Genomic DNA, 27,235 nt, shown 5'->3' with positions numbered 1-27,235 from the left:
TCCTTTTTTGGAAATACATCGATATTAGTGCACAGAGAAAAATTGACACTATATAAAGGGTCTCCTTCTAATGACACAAGTATGGAACATTACACACTTAGAGCCCATTGTTCCTTTTTTATTGTTCACTGCATTCTTTGTCCTCTCGGCCACTTGTTTGACTTGAGTGTTGGAGACTCTTCCCTAGCCCGGTTGCTAATGTTTTCTTCTCTCTATTTCTCTTTTTTGACATGTAGGATCGCTTAGCGTCTTCTACTTCCCGCTGAAAGTTTTTGCACAATCAACATTGAAGACATTTACCTAGCACACAATCTTTCTCGATTTTAGATAGGATCAATGGAATCGAGTCACATAGATTAGGTTTACTGAGCTAAAAGGGTAGTCTCCAAGGGATGTCCAATTGGCTAGAGAGTAGTAAGCTTACTATACTAGGACATTGGATCAATTCTTGGTGAGTGCATACCCTAAGAAAAAAAATCTCTCTCATCCACTGGTCACTTGACGGCCGACTATAAATTGATCTTATAATTTACCTCCTTTTATATAATTTACAGACAAACTATAAAGAATATTAAAAATAAACATAATCACTTTTTACTGTAACTAAAGGAGAGTATTAGATGTCTAAGTATCAAATTGAAAGTCATATTCATTAATGAGTTAATAAGCCAAAATCATGTAAAACTAAAAATCTAGAAAAGTGAGTATATATATCTTAATTCTAAGTGTAATAATATTTATTTGGAATACATGAAAATATGAAAAATGAATATTTATTTGGAACTCTAGTATTGCAAATGTCAAATACAAATTTGAGGTCTGTATAACTTAAATATTTTTAACAAAAAATATTATTAAAAATATTTGATGATAACTACTTGAATCAATTGACTGATATTACTTTTAATTAAGTAGTCAATCGATTAATAATTTAGATTTAAAAAAATGCTCCGATTTTATAATAAAATGCCGTTCAGAGTTTCAAATGGAAGATTGGATTTTAAATTTGCTTTCGTACCTTGCCTTCGTACCCAAATGTTTACCTCCGTAACGAACGCGCAACGTATGAGTGTCCCTACCGGTGGGACCCTATTAAAAGATTATATCAAAAAGAAAACAAAAGAGAAAATTGAAATCGAATTAAAAGAGGGAAGAAAGTCGATGCAAGATGCTCTCGTCTTAGGTTTGGTTTGTGATTCCCCGTTCGGATTCGACGGAAGGGTGGGGATCTTCGCCCTCGGGGTATCGGAATACCGGCCGCATGCCTCACGCTCTTCTCGTCTTATGTTCCTCTCGAGCATGATCGTAGCTTACCTCCTTTGACGTTTTCCATTTTTTTCTCCCTTTGCGGTTTTCTTTTGCCTCTTAGATCGCAGGTTTGGTGGTGGAAGTGGGAGATTTGGCGTCGGATTTGACATGTCTTGGTTTCCCTTGTTAAAGATCCGACCCTTTCTTGGAGAGCCTGCTGCATCTAACTTGAGTCTTGAGGTACCCGAGGGTTTCTCTTGTTTTGGGGGTCTAAATCAGTGAGTTTATATCTGCACGCCGAAGTCCTCTGTAAATACCAAGTGTTCTTTATTTATTTCGGCATTGTGAAAGAAAAGAGAGATTCTAATATTATTTTTTAAGTTGGGCAAGGAAATCAAGCTAGTCACATAAATGGGCAAGCAGGTCAATGAGAAGATAGTTAATTCTGGATGCAGTAGTTTCCAGAAATTTTCTTCTAAACGAGATGAAGAACGTTCTTCTGTTGATGATCTTGTTAATGGAGATTGCTTGATGAATCCTGGGGAGTATGTCAGTAACCATGGATCAATTCTCAGCTTGCAGCCATGGATTTTCAGAAAAGGAAGCTACCTAAAGGACAAGGAAATGACGAAGGCTAATGGTGATCATTTTGAGATAATAGGGTCTGAAATGGATGTTTTCAGTAATAACTCACTTGCAGAGAGCTCGCCAAGGAATGTCAATCTGAGTTATAAAAGTGGTAGAGGTCAAAGCTCGCTAAGAAACAGGTCTTCTCGCTGCAAGTCAAATAAACCTCTTTCTTCCTTGGAAGACTGCCTCATTCCTCACCTTTACAATGAAAATTTTGAGTTTAAAGAGTTTGATTTCAGTTCTTCTTCCACTTTATCAAGCATGAGGCCACTTGTTGTTACTGATGGAAACAAGATAATCAGAAAAAATAGTTATGAGCCTGTAGACGTGAATTTTTATAGTGGTATAGACAACACAAATATGGAGAATATATCTGGGGTTTCTCCTCTTCCTGGATTGAGGACACCAAAAAGAAAGAGTAGAGACATACTGCCTGATAAATTAGGTCCTTCCAACACCAGGAGACCACGGAGGCTTATTCATCGCAAAGGTACTATTGCCACCATTTTCCTAATAGTAGTGTTTTAGGTTGAAGCTGATGTGATTTGTTTACATATGTTGTTCCTCTTCCTTTTCACATATATTGGATGGTTTAGGCTGAATTGGACTATAAGGCTTTTAGAGTTAAGTAAGATGGCAAGTAGCCTTGAGTATTTAGACAAGAAAAGTTAGTATTGTGACAACAGAGAAGAGAAGAAAGGGTTACACAAGTATTTAAAGGTGTCAAATAAAATTCACTCTTGGAAGATGTAATATTTAATGTCATTAATGTGAAAAGGTCTAAATTTGTTGAAGATATTAAAGGGTATCTTTATATGACTGATCGGTTACATTGAAAGGAAAAGTCCATATGCTCTGATATCACTTATGTCACAGTATGCCTAATTGAGCAAGGGACGAATCCCGGCAAAGACTGAGGAATTACCCTTCCATGTGATGACTGGCTTCGGTTTCCTGATTTACTCCCTCCTAGTGGTGTGGGGTACAGTATGCTTACATTTGAGAACTATCTCCTTAACTTTGTTAGGCTCAATTAGAAGCCTAAAAATTCTTCAAGTCAATCTTAATAGTAGTTTGCTTTCAGTGTGTGCTTATAAACCTTTTTGATTAACCCACAACTCCATGTGAGACTAAACTAGTGTGTCATAGAATACCTTAAAGATTAAAGGATCCTTGATTAGAATATTTTGATTGTCACATTTGGCTTTCTTTTTGTACCAAGAGCCTATTCCTTAATTTTAGACATTTTGGAAAGTATGATAGACACAAGAGAAGGTTTCCATGGAGATGCATGATTCAATTAATGTTCTTATGTTGTCAAAATTACTGCAAGGTGATGGACTCAATTCAAAACTAATCTCCTCTTCTTCACCAATCCAAAAGGACTGAAGTTGAGTTCTCTTCTCTGTTTGCTTTGGTTAGATTTAATGTTGATCTGCATCTACTGTACTTAACATCATTACTAAGTTAAATTTTGTTAACAAAATGTGGATCTCAACAACATAATGAGAAGCTTGGTTATGAGGGTATGTGCATGTTCAAAGACAATTATTAGATTTTATATTTATAAAAAATTTTAATAAGGATACAAAATGTGAGAGGTAGGCGAGAAACATGTATTGACCACCCTGTTTGTTTTTTTTTGGTCTTGTTTAATTGGACTAAGGTTCAATTTTGGTGGGATTCTTATCTTGATAATATCTTGATTCACATACCATCACACATGAGAATAGAAATTACATTTAAACATTGGAGTTTCTGGAGATGAGATATTTTTCAGTTAGGATTGTTTAAGATGTCGTGACTGCTTTGTTTTTATCCAACTCTCATGTGCGTGTAGTTTTTACAAATCTATGATCTGTACATATAATGATTGAATGTCCTGCATCTGGTTCGTACATCTTATGAACATCCATCAAGACGAAAAAACATTTATTGTTAAAGTCCTAGTCAAGATGATTGTTTTCTTTCCTTGTTTCTGTTGCTTCACACGATGTACTCATACCAATTCATCAACGTGTTATCAATGGCATGACATTTGCACGGCCTAGGTGTCATCCATTTGGATATGCCACATTTAATATGGAGGAACTGAATTCCGTGTCGTGGATGTATCATTGCCATGTCATCTTCATTGGGCGCACCATTCTGTGTGGCATGTCAATGAAATGATTTGTGTTATTTCTCTCTACATGTTAGTCATACTGAATTGAGTCATAAGTTGCTTAGTTTTATGTGTCAAATTCTCATTAATTTCTCAATTAAGTTTATGAAAATATCCTGTTCATTAATGAGCTGTACAACTTTTGTTTCAGACTCGGTTGATGTGTTACATGTCTTCTCTGTTGGAGTTAGCTTTGGAATAATATCGGCTATACTATCAAATGAAAAAGAAATAGATAATTTAAAAGACAAGCTGAAGAGTTCAGAAAACTTAGTTCAGGATTTGCAAGAGGAATTGGAGATGAAGGATACTGTAATTGTAAAAGAATTGGCTCATGAAGCTTGTGGGCATGAGAAACCAAGTGATGTCAATTCTGAGTTAGAATTAGCCGTGAAGGGTGAGAATAACCAGATACACTCGCCTGCAGAAGCATCAAGGAGTGAAATAGAAGCGGAGCTTGAGATTGAGCTGGAGAAATTAGAAATAAGCATGAATTCTGGAAAAGTGCCAGAGCTTGATGAGGTAAATCAAATATGTTTTCTAGTTCTTGTGAATTTTTTGAACTAAAAGTAGATATTTATATATAACTTGCACTTTTCCATATTTGTTCAAACTTTTTAAATATGTTGTGCTGCAGTTAACCAAATTTGACAAACTGAAATTGTTTTCCTATATTAATTTTTCTAAAAACCAAACCAAACTGAAATGAAATTGAAATTATGGGTTCAGGAGGAACTGATATATAGTGTATTTTTTTCCAGCTTTTGTTATTAAATTATAAGTTTTATAGAACAGAATTTATCTTATAAAATCTAACCTTTCAAATTATGGTTTATATTGTAAAATTTCTTGTTGCAGCTTCATCCAGACCTACTAGCAGATGGAGAACTAAAAGCAGAGAAACTCCCTGGTAGGGTCTTTGAGGACCAGTCTACTAGTGCAAACGACAGCAGAAGCTCCTCACCGAACCTGATACGCGATGCAAACTATTCAGTTTCACCTTGCGAGCTGAGCTTACGTCTGCATGAAGTAATTCAACTCAGGCTGCAAGAACGGATTAAAGAACTAGAGACTGCACTTCATCAAACACAGAAACAGCTCCAGTTGCTAGAATCAGATCACCTTCTCACTCACAGAGCCTTCTCCAGCAGCGACATGGGATCTTCCTCGAATCTGGATAGCCCAACTGGCACTGCAGGAAACTTTGCCTTGGTCCGGCCATTTTGCTTGAACCTCACCGGGGAAGCCTTGGATGCATACGATGAAGTTTATGAAGAGTTTGTGCAGGCGACGAACATGGAGCAGAACCAGCCAACCACAACTTACTCAAGAGATCAACGCTCGCATTACTTGCATTCATCCGACAAGAATTTGATAGGGCAAATGGATGAACCAAAATTTAGCGGGAGAGAATCGATGGGGGATCAGAAGTTGAAGAACAAGGGATCATTCTACCGAGATGAGATTGATGATGAGTATGATAACGACGGCGACAATGAAGACGAGGATGAAATGAAGAATTTAATTGAACAGATTTTAGAGAAAACTAGGCAGGGATCACCTGCTGTGCAACATGTTCAAAGAATTCTATTTTCCATGGATGATTAACCTAAAGGTCCAATTTTTCTAGTGATGTGGTGCATTCGTACAACTAGTTGTTCAATTTTCTTTGCACAAAGAACAGAATGAACTCTTTTGGAAGAATTTTTGAATCTATTTTAATCAAACAAATTAAAACATAAATTAGTGATAAAAATCTATTCATCAAATTTACATTTATGGTGTTGGTCACTCACTCTGACTAATCCAACCAATTTAATTATCATCTACCAGTTGGATTTTAATTAATTTTGTTAAAATTTATAAGCATTAATTAAATTTTAAAATTAGTTTTAATTTTCTTTTAGATGACTTTAAGAAGTCGGTATTTTATTTTCAGCTCTTTGGATCCGGAGGAGACCCAAAAGAGGTCTCTGCGCCTCCTTTCGGCTCCAGCGATGGCAGATGGAAACCCTAATTCGAACCCCGGCGTCCTCGAAAGCTTGGGCGAGGAGATCGTCCGCATCGTCGCTCCTGTTTCCGCCTGCATGCTCCTTGTTGTCCTCCTTGTCACCTCTCTCCACGCTGGCGGCGACGGGGGAAGCGCCGTTACCTCCATCGCTACCATCGCCTACTCTGAGGAAGCCTCCGATTCCTTTTGGGACAAACTGGAAGGCGCCCTCCTCAACTCCCTCGTCTTCGTCGTCGTCATCACGGTCCTCACCTTCCTCCTCGTCCTCCTCTTCTACTTCCGATGCATGCGGTTCCTGAAGTCGTACATGGTCTTCTCCTCCTTCGTCGTCCTCGGCTTACTTGGCGGACAGATCTTTCTGTTTCTCATCGCGAGGTTCTACGTACCCATTGATGTAGTCACCTTCTCGCTCCTCTTGCTCAATTTCTCCGTCGTTGGAGTTATGGCGGTGTTCTTGTCGAAAGTTCCGATCTTGGTTAACCAGGGGTACTTGGTGACGATAGGGGTGCTCGTGGCCTACTGGTTTACGCTTCTACCGGAGTGGACCACCTGGGCTCTTCTGGTCGCGATGTCCTTGTACGACCTGGCTGCTGTTCTGTTACCTGGCGGGCCCTTGAGGCTTCTGGTGGAGCTGGCAATCTCCAGAGATGAAGAATTACCTGCATTAGTTTACGAGGCAAGGCCAGTGGAGCAGAATCAACCGGGGGCTGGAAGGAGGCTGTGGAGAGAAAGGAGGGATACTGCTACTAATTCTAGTTCAAACTTAAATGGTCTGGAAGCTGGAAATCCAAATCCACAATCACAGGAAGCAAATCTGGTCGTTGCTGAAGAAGATGCAGCTGTTTCAGCAGTGACGGCCCCATTGCTACCGCCGCAATTGGAAAGGCGCAGAGAAGAAGATGCAGAAGGAATTGGATTAGGTTCTTCAGGAGCAATCAAGCTGGGGCTGGGGGATTTCATATTTTACAGCGTTCTAGTCGGTAGAGCAGCACTATATGATTTCATGACAGTATACGCTTGTTATCTCGCCATCATGGCCGGGCTTGCTATCACTTTGTTACTTTTGGCAGTTTACCGCAAGGCATTGCCGGCTCTTCCAGTATCCATTGCTCTTGGTATACTCTTCTATCTCTTGACAAGGTATTCATTGGAAGTGTTTATGGTCCAATGTTCAACAAATCTTTTGATGTTCTAACATATACGGAATTGTTGTTGAAAAAGGAAACAACTGAAACTTGTTTGCAAATGTATGTTCTATGCAATGATAAATTTCTGCACAATGATACTTTTGGATGATCCCACAAAGTTTGCATTTGGTATTGAGCCTTGATGAGCTATAGTCCACTTTAAAGTGATTTTCATAATTGAAATTTGGGGCTTCACTCAAATCTTGCTTGAAGTATGCCTCGCTGCTTGCTAGATCCTTACTTTGCTGCATTAGTAACAAATAATAAGTGCCTTTCTTTGTTGAGGCATTGCCATGACCAAAAGCAAGAACAAGCATGATTGTACAAGGCTTCTATTCATGGTGAGTGATATCAAGAATTGCTCAAGTTAATGAAAGCGTTCATAAAACAACATCAAGTCAGTTTCACACTGGAAAAAATAAATGCAAATTTTGATAGTTTCTCCTTCCTATGAAAATCTTCATGAAAAACTAATATCCCTATCTTCATGAAAAATATAGAACATATCATGTTTAACTAAGTTAAGTTATTGAGAGCTTTCTTCGATGGAGAACTGGAGCGGCAAGGAAAAGGAGCACCAGTGATGCTTGCTATTGGCGAAGACAACAGCAAGTTGATATAGATATTACATGGAGAATGGCTATACGCCAACATACATTTACAAAAGTGTAAAAGGAATATGAATGATTTCTAAGAATTGGAAAGACTAGAAGGGCAACTTCTATCAGCAGGCATTTGATAACATATCCTGCAATTGCATAGGAAAAAGTTCATCACTTTCGTCGACTCTGCAATGACTTGGGGGAACCTTCAAAAAGATCGAGCAAAAATTCTTCCAAGTCATTTGACGTGTACTTGAGGTATCTTTCCCGATGTCTATCATTGTCCAGATGGGTGGCGTACCTACCTGCAAACATTCGATATGGTTGTATCAATTGGGCAGAAAGAGAGATCTTCAGATCTTCGCGGAGTTTTTTATTAGGAATTATCCATGAAGTCTGCGCCTTGTAAACCTCCTCAAATGCAAGGTTGAAGCCTTTGAATCTGTCCTTAAGAACTGACAAAATAGGGGTGCTAGAGTTATGCTTGCAAATCCCCTCTTCCCTTAGAAAAGAGATGACAGAAGACCATGCATTCCTCTCATAATTCCATGCATGCATTCGAAACTTCCCAATGTGCGCACGAATCCATTCGTCACCCAAGAAGCTTCTTAGCTCAGAACCCTTAACTTTGTCAACCATATAACAGACATTATTCATGATGAAGATATTTTTCAGCGAGTCATCTTGGTAAAGTCGGGACTTACGATCGATGTTTTCTTCCAGAATTGCGGTCACTATCTTCAGATGCCAAGCCAGAGGGGAAGAAGTCTGTTCTCCGTCTCCTGACAGTGAATGGTCATTCTCATGAGGGTCTTCAAGAATCAAATTGAGGGTCTCACTGTATGCAGAAAGGGCCTTTATGTAGTTCATTACATATTTTGTAAGGTGATGGATGTCACCTCTAGCAAATGCAGTGGATGAAATGTTCGATCGAATCTTATATTTGAACTCCTCTAGGGTCCTCCTCACAGATTCTTCTAATCTCGCTGAAACTTCACTGCATTCTGTCAAAACATTTGAACCTTTGTCTTCTGGGAAGAACTGCTCCATGTCCACAAGAAGATCTTTTAGAGCCTCGTATGTATTGAGTGTCTGGAATAACATCTCTGGGGTTGTAGGTGAAATGGCTATGGCCATGACAATGCTGAGAAGTTGAAGGACAGAACTCTTTGTGATATCGAGGAAGCAAGACTCTCCGACTGAGCTTGGATGTTGCTCAAAGACAAGATCACAGAGTTGTCTTTCTCTGGCAACACAGACCCAAATGAAAGTACACAACGCTGGGATCAACTTCTTTATCATGCTACTCAAGATTTCCCACTCCATTTTGAGCACGTCTTCAATGTTGAGTCTCTCAATTTGAAGAACCGACAGGCATTCCTCGAGAGCACACTTCCTGCTTATCACATAAGCCTGACAACATTCTTTATCATAGTTGGATCGAAACATCAGATTGGCAATGGAAACAATATTAGAAATCAGACCATGCTGGATTGGAGCAATCCTAACTTTGTCAGCCTCTCTAACAGCATCACGGCAGGGTGCACCGTCAACTGATTCCTCACCAAACGAGCTGCTCGAGAAGTCCATGCTATCATCTTCTGCAGAATGAAATGAGATGTTACCAGGTTCTAATGGCTGGTAACATTGATCTAAAAGCTCCACAAACTCATCCTCAAGTCTGACCATTCCCATCTGAAGAATGTTTTGGGCAAAAGTGAGGAGTTCATTGTGCTTTTCATTTTCACTGCTCGATTGTAGTAGTCCAAGAACTTCGCTAAGCTCCCGGATTACATCCACATCTCGAACCAAGTCTGATATCAGTGACTTCTCAGATTCCCAATTGAGGATCTTGTTGTGTAATCCTTTCAACTGCTCTTCAATATCGCATAGTGATACTTCTTCTGCAGTTGTCAAGTTGGAGAACCGAACACCAAGATCTACTGCAAGCATTTCTACCACACCACTAAATAGGTTCTCTGTCTCTTCCTGCACAACATGCCTGCCTTCCACCTGAGAAGCTCCTAAATACACACAACCAGCCATAGGATGATGCAGAGATGCTTCTGTGTAATTTACAAACTGTTGGGAGTTCAGATAATTGAGATATTGAACCTCAGGTGAATCAACTTGGGAAGAAACCCCCAAATCAATGACGAACCCTAACAGAAGGAATCTTTATGGAAGTTGTGCATGAAGAACAGACACCAACCACCTAACAAAACACCACAAAGTATTGGTCTTCCTGGTTTTCTGTTTTCCTTTATAAATATTCAACCTAGTTTTCTGAAGAACCAGACAAAAACCACAAAATTAAAGCAAGAAAGTGCAGGATTATGAAAAAGAACGAAAAGAGCCAAAAGGGAAGATACTTACCGGATGATTTCCAACTCAAAACATCCTCTTCATCGATCCAACGAAGACGAGAAGCAGAGAGCACCCCGATTTCGAGTCAACATCCACCAGAAGACGGGAAGATGAGGGATTTGTTTATAGAAACCCTAGTCGAGGGCTCAAATTCCACCCCTTTCCTCGATCTGCTTGAGGAAGGAAACCTGATGACAACTATGCTCGGAGGAAAGTAGTAGACTTCCGGGTGCCTCTCTCCCTTCCTCGGCTTCGTCTTCTTCGTCTTCCCATGGGCCATGGCGGCCTTCCGTAGCATTGACGTCAACATGCCTGCAAGAATTGATTCTCCCATTCACTCGTGGAGATACCTTGCTTTTAATTAAACGGGATTGTGGGGACTGTTCGAGCCGCCAATAATAAGAAAGGTATTGTGATGTCAAGATGTTTTCTGAGGAAGTGGAACAGCAGGACTTTAACGGAGAACGCAGCTCAAAGCACGGCCGCTGGTGCAAATGCGAGATCTGACCGTTGGATGCTGTTGCAAACACGCTTTAAAACCGTTCGTCTTTTCCTACGCGATAAGAGCCGTCGGATTCTCCACGGACGATACTGGAGAGCGGGTGTGGACCGGATGACTTTGACTATGAGCATTTGCGGTCAAGTACTAAAAGGACGACTCGTAGTCCCCACCGTTCTACCGAATTTAATGGGTCCCGCAGTTGATTGATCACCAGAAACAGACGTGGGTACAAATTACTCACTTATACATTAATTTTTTAATACAATGAAAAATAACAAATGGAAAATAATGCTTATACATCACAAAACTGTAAGTTTTTTTAATACAATAAAAAATAGAGATGTTTTTTAAAAATTATATATTTTACTAGCATTTCATCCGAGAATAAATCTAAGTTACAGTAATTATAATTTCGTAATTATTATCATAACTATAACCGTTATAATTTTATAGTAAATATAATATGCACTTATTTTGTTCAATAATATTCATATAACTACTATGAAATTATAACTATAGTAATTATGATTTCATAATTATTATAATATAAATTTATCATGTTCATATAATTGACTCATAGGTTCATAATTTAATACAGACATAAGATAACAATTTGAGTATAATTGAATGCTTTATAAGGAGTTTTTATCAACCCTACCTTCCTGATTTGTCAATTGCTTGGCTTAATTGGGCAATCTAAACAACTAGATGAGCTAGACATAATGACCAACTTAGACAAGTTAATCAATTCAGTTGGATTAGACATTAAAGTAAGTTAAGCAATTTGGATCAAAACAAGAACAGTTATATAATTCCATATATCTTTCTCATTAAAATTAATTCATAAGTTTCTTTAATTATCTCTTTGTGGTTTCAAGCACATGACTGAAGAGCGAAGACAGTTAAATTTGAGTTTAATTTAAAGATATTTCTAAATTGTATTTGTCCACATCTTATATTATATTTTTGACCATAAAGGAGCTTAAACTGAATAATGAGTGATTGCCATCCCTGTCGGTGACTGAAATAATATCTAATTAATTGGGAAAAATGCTAGATGCTGTATAAACTATTTTATGTATATTGTTCATTATATTAAGCTTATAATTTTTCTTCACATTTCATTTTCTTTGAAATATTTATAGATGGTTTATTTAATTATGAGCTTAAAATATTTTCTTTTTTGTGATTTATGTTGTCCTGGATTTTTTTTAAAAAAAAAATAATCGAATTAAGAGGAAAAAAGATGTTTTTTTAAAAATAAATAATAGAATAATAAAAGAAAATTCACAAACGAGTAACAAATCTAGCATTTGCTTCGAGGATCTGCATCGATCTCTCTCTCTCTCTCTCTCTCTTCGTTGAATCTGGCGGAAGATCGAATCACGAAACAGTTCCCACGTTCGAATCATTTGTGCCAGATCGAAGCCCACGAGAACGGGAATTCTGAACGTTTTCCTCGCGATTTCGATCGCAATCTCGATGCTGACACATGAGCGCCACCAGCACCCGATCTTTCAGCTCCCGGTGCCCGATCTCCGCCTCTCGACGCGCTGTTGATTCGTTCTCCTGCTGTCCTCGCGATTTGTTAGTGTGGCGTGGCCTTTTGCTTGGAGGTGCTGTGGGATCGGAGTCTGTTCTGGCCGGCGCCGCCACGGCGACGCCGCAGTGGTGAGGGCCGGCGGCGAGTCGCTGCTGGCGCAGTGTCCACGATGCAGATTAGGTTTTCGCCTAGCATGAGAAGCATAACGATATCGAGCAGCAATGGGTTTCTGGACTTGATGAAGGTGAAGGTCGCGGCCCGTCACTTCTCCTACCGGACCCTCTTCCACACCATTCTCATCCTCGCCTTTCTGCTACCTTTCGTCTTCATTCTCACCGCCGTCGTCACCCTCGAGGGCGTAAACAAGTGCTCCTCCTTGGGTAGGTTCGGGCTACATTTATTCTGGATCTCCAAATGCTTGTAATCTGTTACCATATCTTCTCGTGTTATTACTGGTTGCAAGATTCGATCTTTTTTCATTTATAGTTACTAAAACATGTGATTCGAATTTTTTGTTTGGGTGAATTGCTGCATTTTTCGATTCAAATCCGTTGATTATTAATTTGACTTTCATCTGTTGGATTGACATATTTTCTTGCTTCTTTCCCTTCAATCAGTTATTTGACAAATTATCCATCCCGTTTCTTTATTCTAGATCTAGGATTCAATATAGCTCCACCGTCTAGGATGCTGTATGATTCCATTTTTGGTCAAACTTTAGCGTCATTGTGTGAAACCTTTAGACTTTTTCTGAACTCGATCTACTTGATTGTATTTCCATGTCGCCCTCTATCTAATTTTGATGGGGAAAGGTGTCCTTTTCTTTTTCATCATAAGTACGTAAAAAATATTCAACCTATCTAGATGTGTTCTTAATTTCTACCTGTATGATCAAATACAGTTCAGCAGTTGTGCATGTACATAATATGCTGGTATTTGTACTTCTCACCGATTGTTAGAGCAGAGGTATCCCATTCCTTTCCTCTTTCTTTTGTTTATTGGGTCAATTCACCACAATGTAGATCAGTTTTTTTGTGTGTAAACACCCTCTGCACAATTTGTTAACTGTTTGCGAATTTCCTTTAAATGTTTCCTCACATTGCTGTACCTGCCTCTTTTGTCTGATCAGTGATTGAGTTAAACAAAAACCTGCATATAATTTGCTCCTGCTTGTATTGTTATGAAGATCTTAGTTATGTTCAAAATACTTATCTTCTCAGGAACTCACCTTGAAGCAATTTATAACTACTTTCTAACTTCCCACATATATGTCGTGATCTTAAGTAGTTTTCATGTTTAGTATTTTCCTTGTTTTTTTAGTCATCAATATTTGCATGGTTCTTTTTGTTTGAAGCATTTCTACTTATATAAGCTTTCTCTAAGGTTGCTCGAAGCAATATTCAACTTGGAGACTCTGATAACTTGTTAGCAGTGAGTTGTGGTGGATAAGGATGTTTGGGTGATCAAAGCATGTGCCAAGATTGTCGGATTACTACTATTTTTTCGTATATTTTTTTGTTTCATCATTTGTACTGTCTTTCTATGCTTCCTTTGCTCTTCCTTAAGTTTGCTGCTCTTTATAAAGCAGTTGTGTAATAATAACTTCAAATCTTTGAATAAGCAAGAGCACCATGACAACTGAGATTACTTATGGAAATGCTTCAATTGAATTTATTGATTCTTTGTTCTGGAAAATTTGCTTATTTAACTTCTAGAGGCATTTTCACCCTCATGCATTTAGTTTGTCTCCTTTTGTGTAGTTTTATTAGGTTATAGTTTTCCTATGACCTTCTCTTTGAACTTTCTATACTACTTTTCATGTTAGATTGCTCTGGAGTATTCCACAAGCATGTTGTACAAGTTAATGAATGTGAATATTTTACAAAATAGTTATAATTAGAGTATCTGACTGTCTTTACCTTTTGAATGTAACATCATCTTGCCAGAAGGCATAAATTCAATGCAGGGTTTGAATCTTTCTTTATTTGTTTCAGATTGTTTGGGAAGACGACTAGGTCCAAAGTTTCTTGGTCGGGGTGGTGATGGTTCCGAGGTAATATTTTTTCTTCTTTGTTATTTAAGTTCATGATTAACAGATTATTTTCTTGCATGAAAATAAAATCCTACATTTAATCAACTAAGTGCATATGCAGAAACTTGTTAAAGATATATACAAGTTAATTGAACAAGTAAACTCTGAGGAAATTTCAGCTGGCTTAAAATTGCCAGAATCTTTCAGTGAGTTTCTTTCTGACATGAAGAATAGCCAGGATGATGCCAAGACATTTGCTACAAGGTTGAAGGCGACGGTATGCTGTTTACTTATCTTTTATGCTCATCCCAGAAGCCCATTATGGTAGTTTATCAGAAAACAAATATTCACCATGTTGCAATCTTCATAAGTTGAATTACCTAGAGACGCTCTAGTTCTTGTTTGCTACAGGTTCTCTGAACTTTATGGAGTTGCTATTTCCACTTGTTGGGTCTGTAAGGATATTATTATGTAGCCAAATTATAATTTCACATCTGTTTCTTTTCAATCAAGTTTCAAATACTTGGCCATTCTCAAAGAATTGAGACTAATCTTGTGTTTACCGATTATATTCAAGATAAATCTTCTTGATATAGTAGAGTTTAAGCTCAAAGCTTGAATTGTGGAGAGAAATTTCAGAACCTCAAAATTTCAAGTTAAGTAGAAAATTAACTACTCGAATATAAATGGATGGATTTTATGGAATTTCTATAAAATACCTTGAATAATTCAAAAAGAAGATACAACAAGAACAACAACCGACCCTTTATCCTATAGTCTCACATCACCTAAATGGGGCATTTATTGGTCAAAATTGGAACACTATTTAAAAGGGAGATATTGATAGAAATATACAAGGTGGGAAATGAAAATAGCTTTTTAAGTTTTATCTTATTATCATGTTCCCCTTAGGCTAAAAGGAAATTTTTGGAATTTTAGCACAATCCATCATATTTTATAAGAAGTGGTGCAAAAAGTCAAGGTAGCAGAAGTGTCAATGCTAAGATGAATGCATGATTTTAATAGAAAAAAGATTCACAAATATTATCATGGAGTTGTTAGGTTTAACTTGAATAGATAGTAGAATTAGAAAAAAAATTGGGTAGGATGACATGAACATGTTAAAAAATGACTAATGGATTCTTTAGTTAGGCAAGCAGATTTGTTTTGTTTCAAGTTGAAGTTGAAGGAATAGAGGGGACCAAGGAAAGTTCATTGATGTAATTAACATGGTTTAAGAGATTTGAATATTAGTAGCCGTGTAGCATTGCATAATGCATATATTCCGAAGTTGGGATGTGATCCATGTGTTAGGAACAAAATAGTTGGGACTAAATTTGCTTGTGGATAATGATAGACTAGTCTGGACCAACACACTTGGTAATGATAAATGTTTATGATCATTGAATCTGTAATGCTCGCAACCTTTTGGTGTGATAATGAATCATCTGTTCTCATTTTAGACTACCATCAGTTAGGATCCATGTATAATAATTTTGTAGTAGTCACTTGTATATTTAAATTTCTCAATGTTTGTCATATAAAAATTCAAACATCATCACCATACGGAAGTGATATTGGCTGAAGTAGAAAAACTAAATAGATATGTTATCTTTACAGTTCTGGTGTTTAAAATATCAAAGGCTCAAAACCAAGAGAAGTTTTAAATCTTCCTTAAATTCATAAGAGAAAAAGGTTGTTTAAAAAACAATTCGCAGCCTAAATTTTTATTTTTCTTCATTTCTACTAGCTTTATTTTTTTTTAATTTTATTTTTACTACTAGCAAACCCATAACACATGTGATCAGGGCCATCAGGCTATTCAAAGTCCCATAACAGAGACTCCTCTTTAGCAGTTCTTACTAATACCAAAATGAATATGGTGTATTTTAAGCAGTTTTAATGCTAGAAGTACCTGGGATTGATGCATATATTTGAAAAGATGAGTTTCTTTTGAACTTGTAGCAAAGCATAGGTTGGAATCAGGCAATATAGCTGGTATGTATTGATACAAATACTGGTACAGAGATGAGAATTGGTTTTGTTCAAACCGATACGTTTCTACTTTTACAGTATAGAATTACAAAACATGACTACATGGTCCACACCAATTCAATTATAGCAATTGTATTTTACTTATTTTAAGTTATAACGAACAAAAATTAAAACCAAAAATGATGGATAAGGGTTGTTCTGAACTTCATTAAGTATTTCTTTCCATGCAGCTAGGGGTTGTTCTGATCTTGGATTAGAATCACAGTCAATGATCAGAGACAGTCTGCTGATCTATAAGGGACTTGCATTTCACTGTGGTGCTGCATGGTTTACTGACATTTTGTCTTGTAAATAAGGGGAGAGATGCATAAATGCCAATTGTTACCAACCTATATTGTTCAGTCCAACCTCAAGGTCTAATTAGGCTAATTGTTTTGTTTAATTTGAGTTGTTTAAAGACTTTTAAACCCTAACATCTTCTTGCTTAATTCTGTTTCTTCCAAACTCTCACACTCAAAATATCCAACATTTAAATGAGATTGTTCAGGAGGGGCTAGAGACACTATGATGAAAAACTTCACCTATATATTTGCAGTTTAAGAAATTTTTTGAAATGATTCAAGCAATTATAAAAGCAATGCCATTAAATATAATAGAATTGGTGAGTCAGAGTATCAGGATCGGCAGAAGCTACACTCTTATGCTCATGGTTTCTAGTCTGTGGTTCTAGAAATTGTGTTAGCCATTACTACTAAAATCTACTATGTGCATTTTCTCTTTCAACAGATTATGGTATGTCTATTTGTCAAAAACAATTGTTCATGTCCAATTATGTGAGCTTTTGGTGAATTGATTAGGAGCAGCAGATTGGTCGGAAGCTTTGAATTATCTTGTATCACAAATTGTGTGCATAGTAATGTCCAAAGTTTTATCGATAATTGACAAACCATAAAAGGAAGAAAAATGAATTTCATGTTTTAAGTTAAAAATTTAGGTGAAAACTATAGGATTTTTCTTTTAACTGCACATCATGATCGTCAACCATTTTTATATAAAATTCATTGAGTCAATATTTATGGAGGTTTATTCTTATCACTTGCCATGCTCTGTGCAGATGGAAAGCATGGACAGGGAGTTGAAAAGATCTAAACTAGCAGAGCAACTGCATAAACACTATGCAGCAACGTCTATTCCGAAAGGCTTACATTGTCTCTCATTACGACTTGCTGATGAGTATTCATCCAATGCACAAGCACGTAAACAGTTGCCACCACCTGAGTTGCTACCATTGCTTGCTGATAACACTTACCATCATTTTGTTGTAGCCACCGATAACATTCTTGCAGCCTCTGTAGTGGTCAACTCAGTTGTTGCATCGTCACTAAATCCAGAAAGAGTAGTCTTTCATGTCATAACTGACAAGAAAACCTATCCTGGAATGCATTCATGGTTTGCATTGAATACTCTCCCCTTTGCTATTGTTGAGGTGAGAGGTGTTCACCAGTTTGGCTGGTTAACAAGAGAAAATGTACCTGTTCTTGAAGCTATTGAAAATCACAATGGCGTCAGAAATCACTATCATGGGAATCATATTGTGGGAGCCGATGATACTGATACTCCTAGGGTTTTTGCATCTAAATTGCAAGCTAGAAGTCCTAAATATATTTCTTTGCTCAACCATCTGCGCATCTACCTGCCTGAGGTATTTTAGCCACTAAACATTTTGTCTCACGATACCATCTCTACTATTAAAGAAAATTTCACAGAAATTATGTAGTTGCAAACATGTAAGAGGAATTTTGTTATCTGCTACTTTTGTTATCAATCTGTCTGCTATGCTGTGGAGTATGGAGTAGAGAATCAGCTCATAGGGTCCAGACCTTCATCTTAAGCACTTTTCTGGCTTAGGTTATTATACATTATCCATGTTATTAGGTGCATCATCCTTCAAGATGAAGTTAACCCATTGATTTAACCCATATTACTTCAATTGTCATATTATAAACTTAATCAGATAAAGTTAATACAGCAAGCTGTTACTGTCATTCAAGATTTTCATCCTTCAAAATAAGGTTGGGAGAATAAAGTTGGAAAATGTATGATTCAATGTTTCTTGTCACATGAGCTCTACACAGATTTTCATCCTTGTAGATGCTTAGTTTCCCCTAGGACCATGACTTTCAGTTGTTTTATTCCTGAAATGCATCCATTAATATTTAATAAATTACCACAATCATATTATATACGTATGTGTGTTTTTGCACCTCCCTAAAAAAATTAGTTTTATTTAAATAATTCTGATATTCTTTTGGAAGGCCTGAATTAGACACATGGCAACCTTATTTGAACAGCCAATGAATCCTTCTTGAACTTTTTGTGTCAAAATCTTCTTAAAACATAGGGTGAACCAGTGACCAAATAAAAAAAATGTCCACCTAATGAGTTTTTGTTGATGTTTAGTTGAAGTAAAAAGACAATTGGAGTGTAGAAGAATATGAATGAAACACATTGCCCCAGATAGTAACTAATTTATTTAAGATTCAAGTCTAGGAAAATGGCAGCTGTGTGAAGGTAATTAAAACTGAGTTTTGGTTACCCAGATTCAGATATATGGGTTATAAACAGAAATAGTTGTTTTTATATTACATGGAAACTCTTTAGTGGATTCAAATATGTTTTGTACCATATGTGAAGCGTGATTAACAGAAATCATGTAAGGTTAGATGTATATTCAATATTAACCAGTAACATCCATGTTAGTCTTACATTAAAATGTATTTTCCCCCACCAAACATGTATTTTCACATACACATGACTTTGACTTTTTAATGCAATGGTTGTGAAAGCTGTTACTATGCTTAGAATATTAGTTGAGACGTGTCTACAATGGTCATAAGACTCATAAAAGATATAAATGATCTGTGTTGACATAAGCTGTTGCAGGATTGTTTTTCCCCCTTCATGTTTGCCCTAATTTTCTGAGATTGTTTCAGTAGTTTGTCTTATATTAATGTTCATGTTTGTGACCTCATGGATGGCCATGAGAAGACATCTTGTTGTCCAATTAAGTCAGGTTTTGATTATCATCTCATTCCCATATTGATGCACAGAATTGTATTCTTCATAAATGGTTTCCTGAATTGTGGCAATAATGTGATCATTCTGAATTTTAAAACAGTTGTTCCCCAACCTCAACAAGGTGGTGTTTCTAGATGACGATGTTGTTGTTCAGCATGACTTGTCACCATTATGGGAAATTGATCTTTCTGGGAAAGTAAATGGTGCTGTCCTAACTTGCAAAGGTGAAGATTCATGGGTGATGGGTAAAAGGTTCAGGACATATTTCAACTTCTCGCATCCCCTCATTGCCAATAAATTGGATCCTGATGAATGTGCTTGGGCATATGGGATGAATATTTTTGACTTGAATGCCTGGAGGAAGACTAATATTCGGGAAACATACCATTTTTGGGTAAAGGAGGTAATGTCTAACCTCAGTTGGCATCTCATTTTCCATCCTAATGAACGTGCTAAATTTTCCTTCTAGAGAGAACTTTAAAAGATTCTTACCATTTATTTGTTGTTAAACTTCTCCAATTTGCATGTAATCTAATGTTTTAATGTTAAATTATTTGATACTCCAATTGCTCTTTCCCTTCTAAAAAAATTAACTAAATTAGTTTTTTTGGCACATTGGATTTGCTCTTAGTTTTCTGGTATACTTTGATTGGTTTAGATAGATGCATCACTCTGATTACAGATGTAATATCATTGATTGGCAGCAAGATTGAATGTCTTGGGTAGCCATTTGGCACGCTGAATGTGATACCAAATATCATGACTCTCCTACTACCTGTTTTGGTTTCAACTAATTTTTCCAGGATTTGGTTGGAACCTTCCTTGAATATTATTGTTCTTGAAACCTCTGTTATGATCCTACATAATTGAATGATGTTTGCTTGCCTTCAATTCTACTAACTTGCATCTTGAATACTATAGGAATGTATTTGACAATATGTTTCTGAAGCAAGATAAAACTGTCACAAGTATTTACAATTCTCCACAATGGAAATGGGGTTTGTTTGGGTTTGAAACTTTGGTGCCTATTAACCAGTTATTTTTCAGGATAATGTTCTAGATTCTTGTTCATGGAGCCAATCAAACAATCTGCTACCTCTTTTAAGTGGAAGTTCAATTATACATCTTTGCTCTCTATCTAAGAACTTATAGGATAATTGCTAGGTAGTTAAAATGGAGAGGACTTTGAAGTTCATGCCAGGGTATTGTGCTTTGTTAAAAGTATAGTTCTAAGACAATAGTATGACCAACAATGGTGGCAAAAGACGATTCGCTTGCCCCCAGTGCCCCTGCCAACCCGTCCCAGGGCCAACACTGATGAGGTAAATCACATGTGGCTACTAGCCGTTGGAAGAGTGACTAACGCATGAGGGAGAAATAGTATGACCAACAATGCTTCGTATTGTAAGTGTTGAATTGATTTATGAGCGTATTAGGAGAATTTGTTTTTTTTTTTTTTAAATGATTCTATAATCGAGCAGCTGGTTGCAGTTCTGGTAGACAGATTGAGACAAAATATGTTGATGTGGCACAAACATATTGGAAAAATGATCAAGAGATTTCAAAACTAGTTCGTTGATCTATTACAGCTAGAGGTGCGAGAATACAAGGGACACCGAAAAGACAATTTAAAAGCAAAAAAAATTAAATGACTTGGGCTAACCCATGATGAGGTCTTCTTATATATGGAGGAATATGATCTATTTAGCAATACCCATAATATTTGTTAATTATGAAGTTTTTGAGGAACTAACGATCAGATTCATCTTTAAACCCAGTCTATTCATCTTAATAAAGCATACTTTTCAATAGCAGCATAAGACTCGCAGTTCTGTAAGTTGTAACTAGAATATGAAATTTCATCTGGAAGAATATACAGGATTGATGCCTTTGATCTAATTATATTATTGTTGCTTTTTAGTCTTCATCGTTTTCAACAAATATTCATCATATACTTTTCAACTTTCTTTATATCCATTGCACCAATGGCAAATGGAATATTTGTAAAATTCTATGGATATCGTTACAGTTTAATGTACCTTGGTTAAAGATAGGCTCCAAATTTTTACTTGAGACTATATCATTGCCTATAACTCTAGGCCCATACTAAGTGTATTGCCTTTTGACTTTTTGTCACGGATAGGTCCTCAGATTCTTATTGCACCTTATTTCTATTGGTGAAAGTTTTTTCTTTTTTTTGAACCCATGCATAAGAAAACTCAACTTGTAACTGATCTTTTGTTCGTTTGTTTTTAATTTTCATACCCTCCTAGATGATTCAGTCGAAGTCGTTTCCCTAACTGTACTTGCTTGCGTAACTGGCTTCTGCAGAATTTGAAGTCAAATCTGACACTATGGAAGCTAGGAACGTTGCCACCGGCTCTAATTGCATTCAGAGGTCATGTACATCCTATTGAATCATCCTGGCATTTGTTAGGTCTGGGCTATCAGGAAAAGACTGACCTTGACAGCGTTAAGACGGCCGCTGTGATCCACTACAATGGGCAGTGCAAGCCCTGGCTGGAGATCGGATATAAGCACTTGCAGCCCTTTTGGACGCGGCATGTAAACTATTCCAATGAGTTCATAAGGAATTGTCATATCTTGGAGCCCTCAATAACGCTTAGATAACTGGACTGCTTGAAAATAGAGGGAAGGAGTTACAATCCTCAACTGGTGCACATTTTTTTCACTCAAATATCTAAACGAATTTTGTTGCATAGTGGTGCAGTCAAAAAAATGGGATGCACCTCCCAGACTCCTTTTCAGGCTGCTGTTCCGGCATCACTGAACATTACATTCATTCTAAGATAAATAGTATTCAGTATCGAGCTTCTTAAAGGTAATTCTTCGCAGTATGCTGGACGGTGTATTCCCGGTCTGGAACAAACAATCTGCTCCTTGTTTGGTGGAGGTGGAGCATCCAGTTGCATGACCAGTATATACTGAAGAGATAATTATCCTGAAGGCATGCAGATTTTGTGTTTATTTTTCTTTTTTCCCCTTTGAAAAGTTTATTTTGGCTTTATTTATTAATTTACTCAGACCCTTTCCAGTTCTTTATTCGACCTCTAAATTTAGAGGCCGTGGGATGTTTACTTCAAACATCTCAATCCCTTCGAATATTGGGCAACTCTAGCAAATGTCTTAAAATTCACAAGATATTGGAATGTGCAGTTAATTCTTTCACGCAGATTCTTATTCATAATAAGTTCAATTGTGTCTTTCATCTCCCTGTGTTTTTTTTTTAATCTTTTCTCCCCCATTTTGTTAACTACAGACAGGTAAACTAATGCAAGTCAAATCACCAATTGACAAAGTAATATGTCTTCTTAAAAGCATGAGAAACTTATCCAATTCATTCCATGAATATGGAGTTGGACAACAACAATTTGACAAAGTAATTAGCTGCTATTTACTACAATTTATGGTTGCATTATCTCAAGCAAGCTTTTGCATCCAAGTTGGGGAAGACAACAAAGGCAATGGACAAGGGAGCCACATCAATAGGCGATTTAGCAATAGCATTCACAGGATTCAGAGGTGGAATGCCTCCCTCTTCAGTAAGCTCCAATGGAGTGCCATTCAACAACACAGTTTGGCTCAAATGGTTGCCATCTTTTGCTGTGAGATGATACTCTTCTCTGTTTCCAAACTCCACTGATGCTTTGATGGAGGAGTCGTCGTTGTCGTCGTCATCAACATGGAGAACATTGAGGTCACTCACACTGAACCTGGTGAATTTGCTTAGATTAATCAGCAGCACAGAGACGCCTTCTTTTCCTTTCGTGCAATGGGCATAGGCTCTCAAGTATGACGAACCACCGACATCGATAGAAAGCACTCCTTTCCCCATCAGTCGATGCCATAGTAGAGCACTGATAAGAATCAACCATACAGTCAAAATAACAAAACCATTTTTTTGGTGATAATGAGTTCTTACCTATAGTAATCAGGATTTGGAACGAAAGTATTCAAATCGAGGAGACCATAGTTCCCTCCTATCAACGTCTGTCTGCAATAAACCTTGGTGTTGTACTTCGATGCCATGCCAAGTTGATCCAAGTACCTGAATTGCCCGTCTTCAGCAAATCAAATAGTTACACTCGATGCAAGGGATGCAATGTAGACCTACCAGAAGCTGTTGAGAAATTTATTGGACACGAACCGATTGCCACTGTTGAATGCCCCTCCAGCTTCGCCGACCCAAGCAGAGGACCACGGTCCATTCCTCTCGATAGTGAGTTGAAGAATTCTGAATGTGTCCGCTTCCCTACTCAGGTACTGTGGATCTATAATCTTTACTTGTATGTGAGAATCATTACCTGCAAAAGTTTCCAAAATCTTTTCTAGTATTTTTTTGAATTGCAACGAGCGGCGGGAAAACTACGGATTATGAATTGTGTACTTTGAAGTATGTTTTCCAACTCACCTGCACCTAGATTGTAAATATGATGTGTCATGGCATCGATCGTGCCTGAACCAGAGTCCCGCAGGAGCTGAGCATACCATTGCTGATCAAAGAAACCTCCGGGAGCGACCAATTTTGCCACCGAACCTTTGTATTTGTACGACTCTTTCATGATAGCTTTGAGCTCGATCAAATCTTTGGCATATTGCTCAACACTGACACTCGCACCGATACCTTGCCCGCTCAACTCATTGCCTGATGTTTTCATAATCAATGATGATTCAAGTGAGTCTTCTTGACGATCGAATCTTAGGGATGTAGAGAAAGATCTTACCGAATTCCCATGAATCAACATTGTATCCTTTCGATATGGAGTACTTGATGAGTTCTTGAGCATTGCTAGAGTTCCAAGCACCTGCCCACTTATCGCCTTGCGCGCGGTGCCTCCCGTATAGTGCATTTAGACCAAATGTGATAACAGCTCTACAACCGCAATACAAATCAGTTCAATACCTAAAACTCTTACTTACATACAAGTAGAGATTTCATATCGATCTATCTTATCTTTAATACTTTTTCTTATTAATGTTCTATTTATCTTTAAAACTTTTAATCCTAAAGTTTTGTTCCCCAAATTCAAGCTTCCATTTAGCCTATTGACATATAGCAAGGAACTTACCCGGCCTTCTGAAATAGATGGTTTAGCTCATCCCACCTTGCCATGCTCAAACATCCTTTAGAAAAACCAAAGAGACCACCAATCATCTTCGAAAAGGGAAGACATCGACTCCCCGGATTCGGAAAGCCATACACAACTTGATCTTGCAATGAACCTCCAATTCGTATCCGCAATGGACTAAAGGCTGAATTCGATGAGAAGGAAATGATCATGATGGATCGATCGCGAGCATTATGATTTGAAAACTAGAAGAAGAGTAAGGGGTTGATTACCTCCAACGGATTTTGCAAGAAAGGGATGAGTCAAGTCCTGGTCAAGAACAAACCATGGAGCCAAAGTAGTTGTTGCAATTGTTCTAAAACCACACTAAAACAAATTTGTCACTGCCTAAAAGGGAACTTACCAGGTTCAGGACTGAAGATTCTCCCCATGGACACTGATCATAGTTACACTTCTCGCGAGGCCACCAATCGAGAGTTGCGCAAACAAAACTATCACTGGTTTCGGCCACTAGAGCAGATCCCTTCACTACGATCGTCACATCGGAGTGTTCTTGAGATGTAGCTTGAATGATGAAATGGAGGAACAGAGGCAACAAAAGGAACCGAGACTTCATTCCTTTAACCCCCCCAACGCAAGGGAAGAACAGTTAATTGAATATTCAGTTACAAGAATTTATGCTTTGGATCATACATTGTAAGGCGATACAAAAGTATGCAAAAGAAATTCTAGTTTGCATCTCGAGCATCAAAAGTACAGCAACTTCCACCTCTGTAAACCTAAAAGAAGAGCTTCTGGCAACAAGAAACTCACTGAATTGCACCAAAACAAAAGGCAAAGAACTAGGGTTCTAAGAATTAACACAATGTGAAGAGAGACAGGCACCTTGTGAACTCGCAGAGGATTGGATTCCTTTCTCCCACACTTGCTGTTCTATGACACAATAATAAATAATAAAAAAAATCTTTCAGTACATATCTCCACTGTTCTCCTCTATCTTCATTAATAGTAGAAAAAATAATGGCAATACCTTCAGGTTACCACAGAGCAAATTGGATTGGACAAAGCTGTGATTCTTGTATATATTGCATTAAAAATTGCAGTGTGAGTCTGTGATTCCTGTATATATTGTATTAATAATTGCACTGGGAGAGTAGTTGGGCAACTTTGGAGTTACATAAGGTAAGTTGGCACCAGCCATGGGACAAGTAAAGTGGCAAAATCATTTGTCATATCCTTTTGTGCTTTATTGTGGAAGATGAAAGGTAGGTTGAGTGGGTCCTTTTTTCCACAGGGGTAAGTGGACCAACAACCTCAGCTAAGCAATTATTGTTGGAGGAAGAAAGATCTGTCACACCTTTATCTAAAGGTTTCACTTTCCATTTGAAAATAATAATAATAATAAATAAACAAAAAGAAATAATCACTTTTCAATAATTTTCCTGGTGAAAGCAGGTCTGTCTGATCCAACAGAGTCTTTCTCTATTGGGTACTCCATTTTATAGGCAAAACTCTAATGGGTGCTTCAAAGGATCTCATTTTATAGACTTAAGATTGTGTTTTAATTTTATATTGTACCAAATTTTGCCTTCCATTGTAAGAAGTTATTTTTGAGATTCAAATCTGTGACTTATAAATCACACGATAGTAATTTTATCATTGCGTCAATACTCTCCTTTTGGGGGCACCTTGATTAAAAAAAATAATGGTTGCGATGTTTATGATCTTTATCCTAAGAGTGTTATTTGTTTAGAGTTTTGATACATTCAAGGAAAAATCTCAAGGAAAACTCTTAAGAATAGACACATAAATGATAGGATCCATCATTTCACTTTTTGTGGATCCCATTATTTATATGTCTATCCTTAAAAGTTTTTCTTCAGATTTTTCCTTAAGAATATCATTTCTTTTTGATTTATTAATTTTATTTGGGGATAAGGAGACAAATACTTTTGGGCCCATATTCGGCCCTTGAGCACCGTCCAATATGAGCCCATCAAATAAGGCCCAATCCATTCACTGCATGGTATGAGAGCCTACCACTTTGACAAATACTTTTATTTCCGGTCTTCTCTCTTTTTGTACAATATTTATTTGGATAAAAATGAACAAAAATTAAATGACGTCCTAAATTATATAAATAGTAAAGGAATGTTCATTTAAATTCTAAATCATAAATTTTAAAAATTATTATATCAAAATACTCTTTACTAACTTATTTAAATTTCATCAAAATTAATTTAAATTGATCAAAATCACTTGAAAACTAACTGCTACTAAAAATATTAACTGCTATGTGTAACATTTAATATAATATAATACTATTTTAGTATTATAATAGCTACTTAGTAATTTCTATATGTTATAGTACCTAGTTGTAATTATTACAATAACTTTGAAAGGAAGGGCATTCTCGTTTTTGTATGTTATAGTACTAATAGCTATAATAATGTTGTGAAAGTAAGGGTATTCTTGGAATAAAATATTGGATAGAAATTCCCTTTTGTTTTTTTTAAAGAACCGTTAATTATTTAATTTGGAATATGAGTGAAAATGAAAAAATAAAAGTTAGGAACTCACCTTATAGTTAATGCTCGATTATTCTTGATTATTAATAGTGATTTTTAAATTGTAAATAACCGAGATTTCCATGACATTTAATTTCATTTTTGTTTTAAAAAAAAACTCAAGTACTTTATTCGAAACTGTCGAGGAGACTCATCCAATAAATAATCTCCTAGTAAAAATGAAGTAATTTTAGGCATTCAAAATAATTTAAAACGTTT

At 37.0% G+C, this 27,235-nt stretch overlaps 5 protein-coding genes across 9 annotated transcripts; 3 read left to right on the top strand and 2 right to left on the bottom strand.

Moving 5' to 3' along the window:
• The first annotated feature begins 1,137 nt into the window (after nucleotides 1-1,137).
• Nucleotides 1,138-6,114, top strand: LOC122056236. Its single transcript, XM_042618082.1, has 4 exons — nucleotides 1,138-2,368; nucleotides 4,194-4,564; nucleotides 4,901-5,657; nucleotides 5,982-6,114. The coding sequence occupies exons 1-3, from the start codon at nucleotides 1,660-1,662 to the stop codon at nucleotides 5,648-5,650; spliced, it is 1,830 nt and encodes a 609-aa protein (XP_042474016.1). The 5' UTR covers nucleotides 1,138-1,659; the 3' UTR covers nucleotides 5,651-5,657; nucleotides 5,982-6,114.
• LOC122056237 (presenilin-like protein At2g29900) lies at nucleotides 6,040-7,259 on the top strand. Its single transcript, XM_042618083.1, has one exon. The coding sequence runs from the start codon at nucleotides 6,040-6,042 to the stop codon at nucleotides 7,246-7,248; it is 1,209 nt and encodes a 402-aa protein (XP_042474017.1). The 3' UTR covers nucleotides 7,249-7,259.
• A 465-nt stretch (nucleotides 7,260-7,724) lies between these two features.
• On the bottom strand, nucleotides 7,725-10,542 carry LOC122056234 (exocyst complex component EXO70E2-like). Its single transcript, XM_042618081.1, has 2 exons — nucleotides 10,219-10,542; nucleotides 7,725-10,128 (listed from the first exon to the last, which is right to left on the bottom strand). Exon 2 carries the CDS (start codon nucleotides 9,886-9,888, stop codon nucleotides 8,014-8,016), a length of 1,875 nt encoding a protein of 624 aa, XP_042474015.1. The 5' UTR covers nucleotides 9,889-10,128; nucleotides 10,219-10,542; the 3' UTR covers nucleotides 7,725-8,013.
• Nucleotides 10,543-12,020: 1,478 nt separating this feature from the next.
• LOC122056232 (probable galacturonosyltransferase 13) lies at nucleotides 12,021-22,548 on the top strand. The gene is made up of 6 exons (XM_042618075.1): nucleotides 12,021-12,634; nucleotides 14,249-14,307; nucleotides 14,408-14,563; nucleotides 17,396-17,983; nucleotides 19,460-19,762; nucleotides 21,691-22,548. Exons 1-6 carry the CDS (start codon nucleotides 12,424-12,426, stop codon nucleotides 21,988-21,990), a joined length of 1,617 nt encoding a protein of 538 aa, XP_042474009.1. The 5' UTR covers nucleotides 12,021-12,423; the 3' UTR covers nucleotides 21,991-22,548.
• Nucleotides 22,549-22,670: 122 nt separating this feature from the next.
• Nucleotides 22,671-25,610, bottom strand: LOC122056233 (heparanase-like protein 1). 5 transcript variants are annotated; one of them, XM_042618080.1, is made up of 10 exons: nucleotides 25,480-25,610; nucleotides 25,335-25,382; nucleotides 24,853-25,243; nucleotides 24,722-24,758; nucleotides 24,450-24,633; nucleotides 24,105-24,253; nucleotides 23,792-24,025; nucleotides 23,528-23,684; nucleotides 23,303-23,428; nucleotides 22,671-23,237 (listed from the first exon to the last, which is right to left on the bottom strand). In XM_042618080.1, the coding sequence occupies exons 3-10, from the start codon at nucleotides 25,063-25,065 to the stop codon at nucleotides 22,796-22,798; spliced, it is 1,542 nt and encodes a 513-aa protein (XP_042474014.1). In that variant the 5' UTR covers nucleotides 25,066-25,243; nucleotides 25,335-25,382; nucleotides 25,480-25,610; the 3' UTR covers nucleotides 22,671-22,795. The 5 variants fall into 5 exon arrangements, with proteins under 5 accessions (XP_042474014.1, XP_042474013.1, XP_042474010.1 ...); XM_042618079.1 differs by having other exon boundaries at nucleotides 23,495-23,684; nucleotides 24,853-25,067; nucleotides 25,480-25,607; XM_042618076.1 differs by having other exon boundaries at nucleotides 23,495-23,684; nucleotides 25,480-25,606.
• Between the last annotated feature and the right edge of the window lie 1,625 nt (nucleotides 25,611-27,235).

This window comes from Zingiber officinale, chromosome 3B (genome assembly GCF_018446385.1).
Source record: "Zingiber officinale cultivar Zhangliang chromosome 3B, Zo_v1.1, whole genome shotgun sequence".
Classification (NCBI taxonomy): Eukaryota; Viridiplantae; Streptophyta; class Magnoliopsida; order Zingiberales; family Zingiberaceae; genus Zingiber; species Zingiber officinale.
Note: the sequence above shows the minus strand (reverse complement) of the source record. Positions and strands in the feature narration are given on the sequence as shown.

Bases quoted from the DNA above. Each gene is read 5' to 3' on its own strand.
- LOC122056236 (XM_042618082.1), top strand. From the start codon at position 1,660: ATGGGCAAGCAGGTCAATGAGAAGATAGTTAATTCTGGATGCAGTAGT. The intron at 2,369-4,193 runs GTACTATTGCCA...CTTTTGTTTCAG, and splicing joins GAGGCTTATTCATCGCAAAG to ACTCGGTTGATGTGTTACAT. The intron at 4,565-4,900 runs GTAAATCAAATA...TTCTTGTTGCAG, and splicing joins AAGTGCCAGAGCTTGATGAG to CTTCATCCAGACCTACTAGC.
- LOC122056237 (XM_042618083.1), top strand. From the start codon at position 6,040: ATGGCAGATGGAAACCCTAATTCGAACCCCGGCGTCCTCGAAAGCTTG.
- LOC122056234 (XM_042618081.1), bottom strand. From the start codon at position 9,888: ATGGCTGGTTGTGTGTATTTAGGAGCTTCTCAGGTGGAAGGCAGGCAT.
- LOC122056232 (XM_042618075.1), top strand. From the start codon at position 12,424: ATGCAGATTAGGTTTTCGCCTAGCATGAGAAGCATAACGATATCGAGC. The intron at 12,635-14,248 runs GTAGGTTCGGGC...TATTTGTTTCAG, and splicing joins AAACAAGTGCTCCTCCTTGG to ATTGTTTGGGAAGACGACTA. The intron at 14,308-14,407 runs GTAATATTTTTT...GTGCATATGCAG, and splicing joins GGGGTGGTGATGGTTCCGAG to AAACTTGTTAAAGATATATA.
- LOC122056233 (XM_042618079.1), bottom strand. From the start codon at position 25,065: ATGAAGTCTCGGTTCCTTTTGTTGCCTCTGTTCCTCCATTTCATCATT. The intron at 24,759-24,852 runs GTAAGTTCCCTT...GTTCTTGACCAG, and splicing joins AATCTTCAGTCCTGAACCTG to GACTTGACTCATCCCTTTCT. The intron at 23,238-23,302 runs GTAAGAACTCAT...GATTCTTATCAG, and splicing joins CCAAATCCTGATTACTATAG to TGCTCTACTATGGCATCGAC.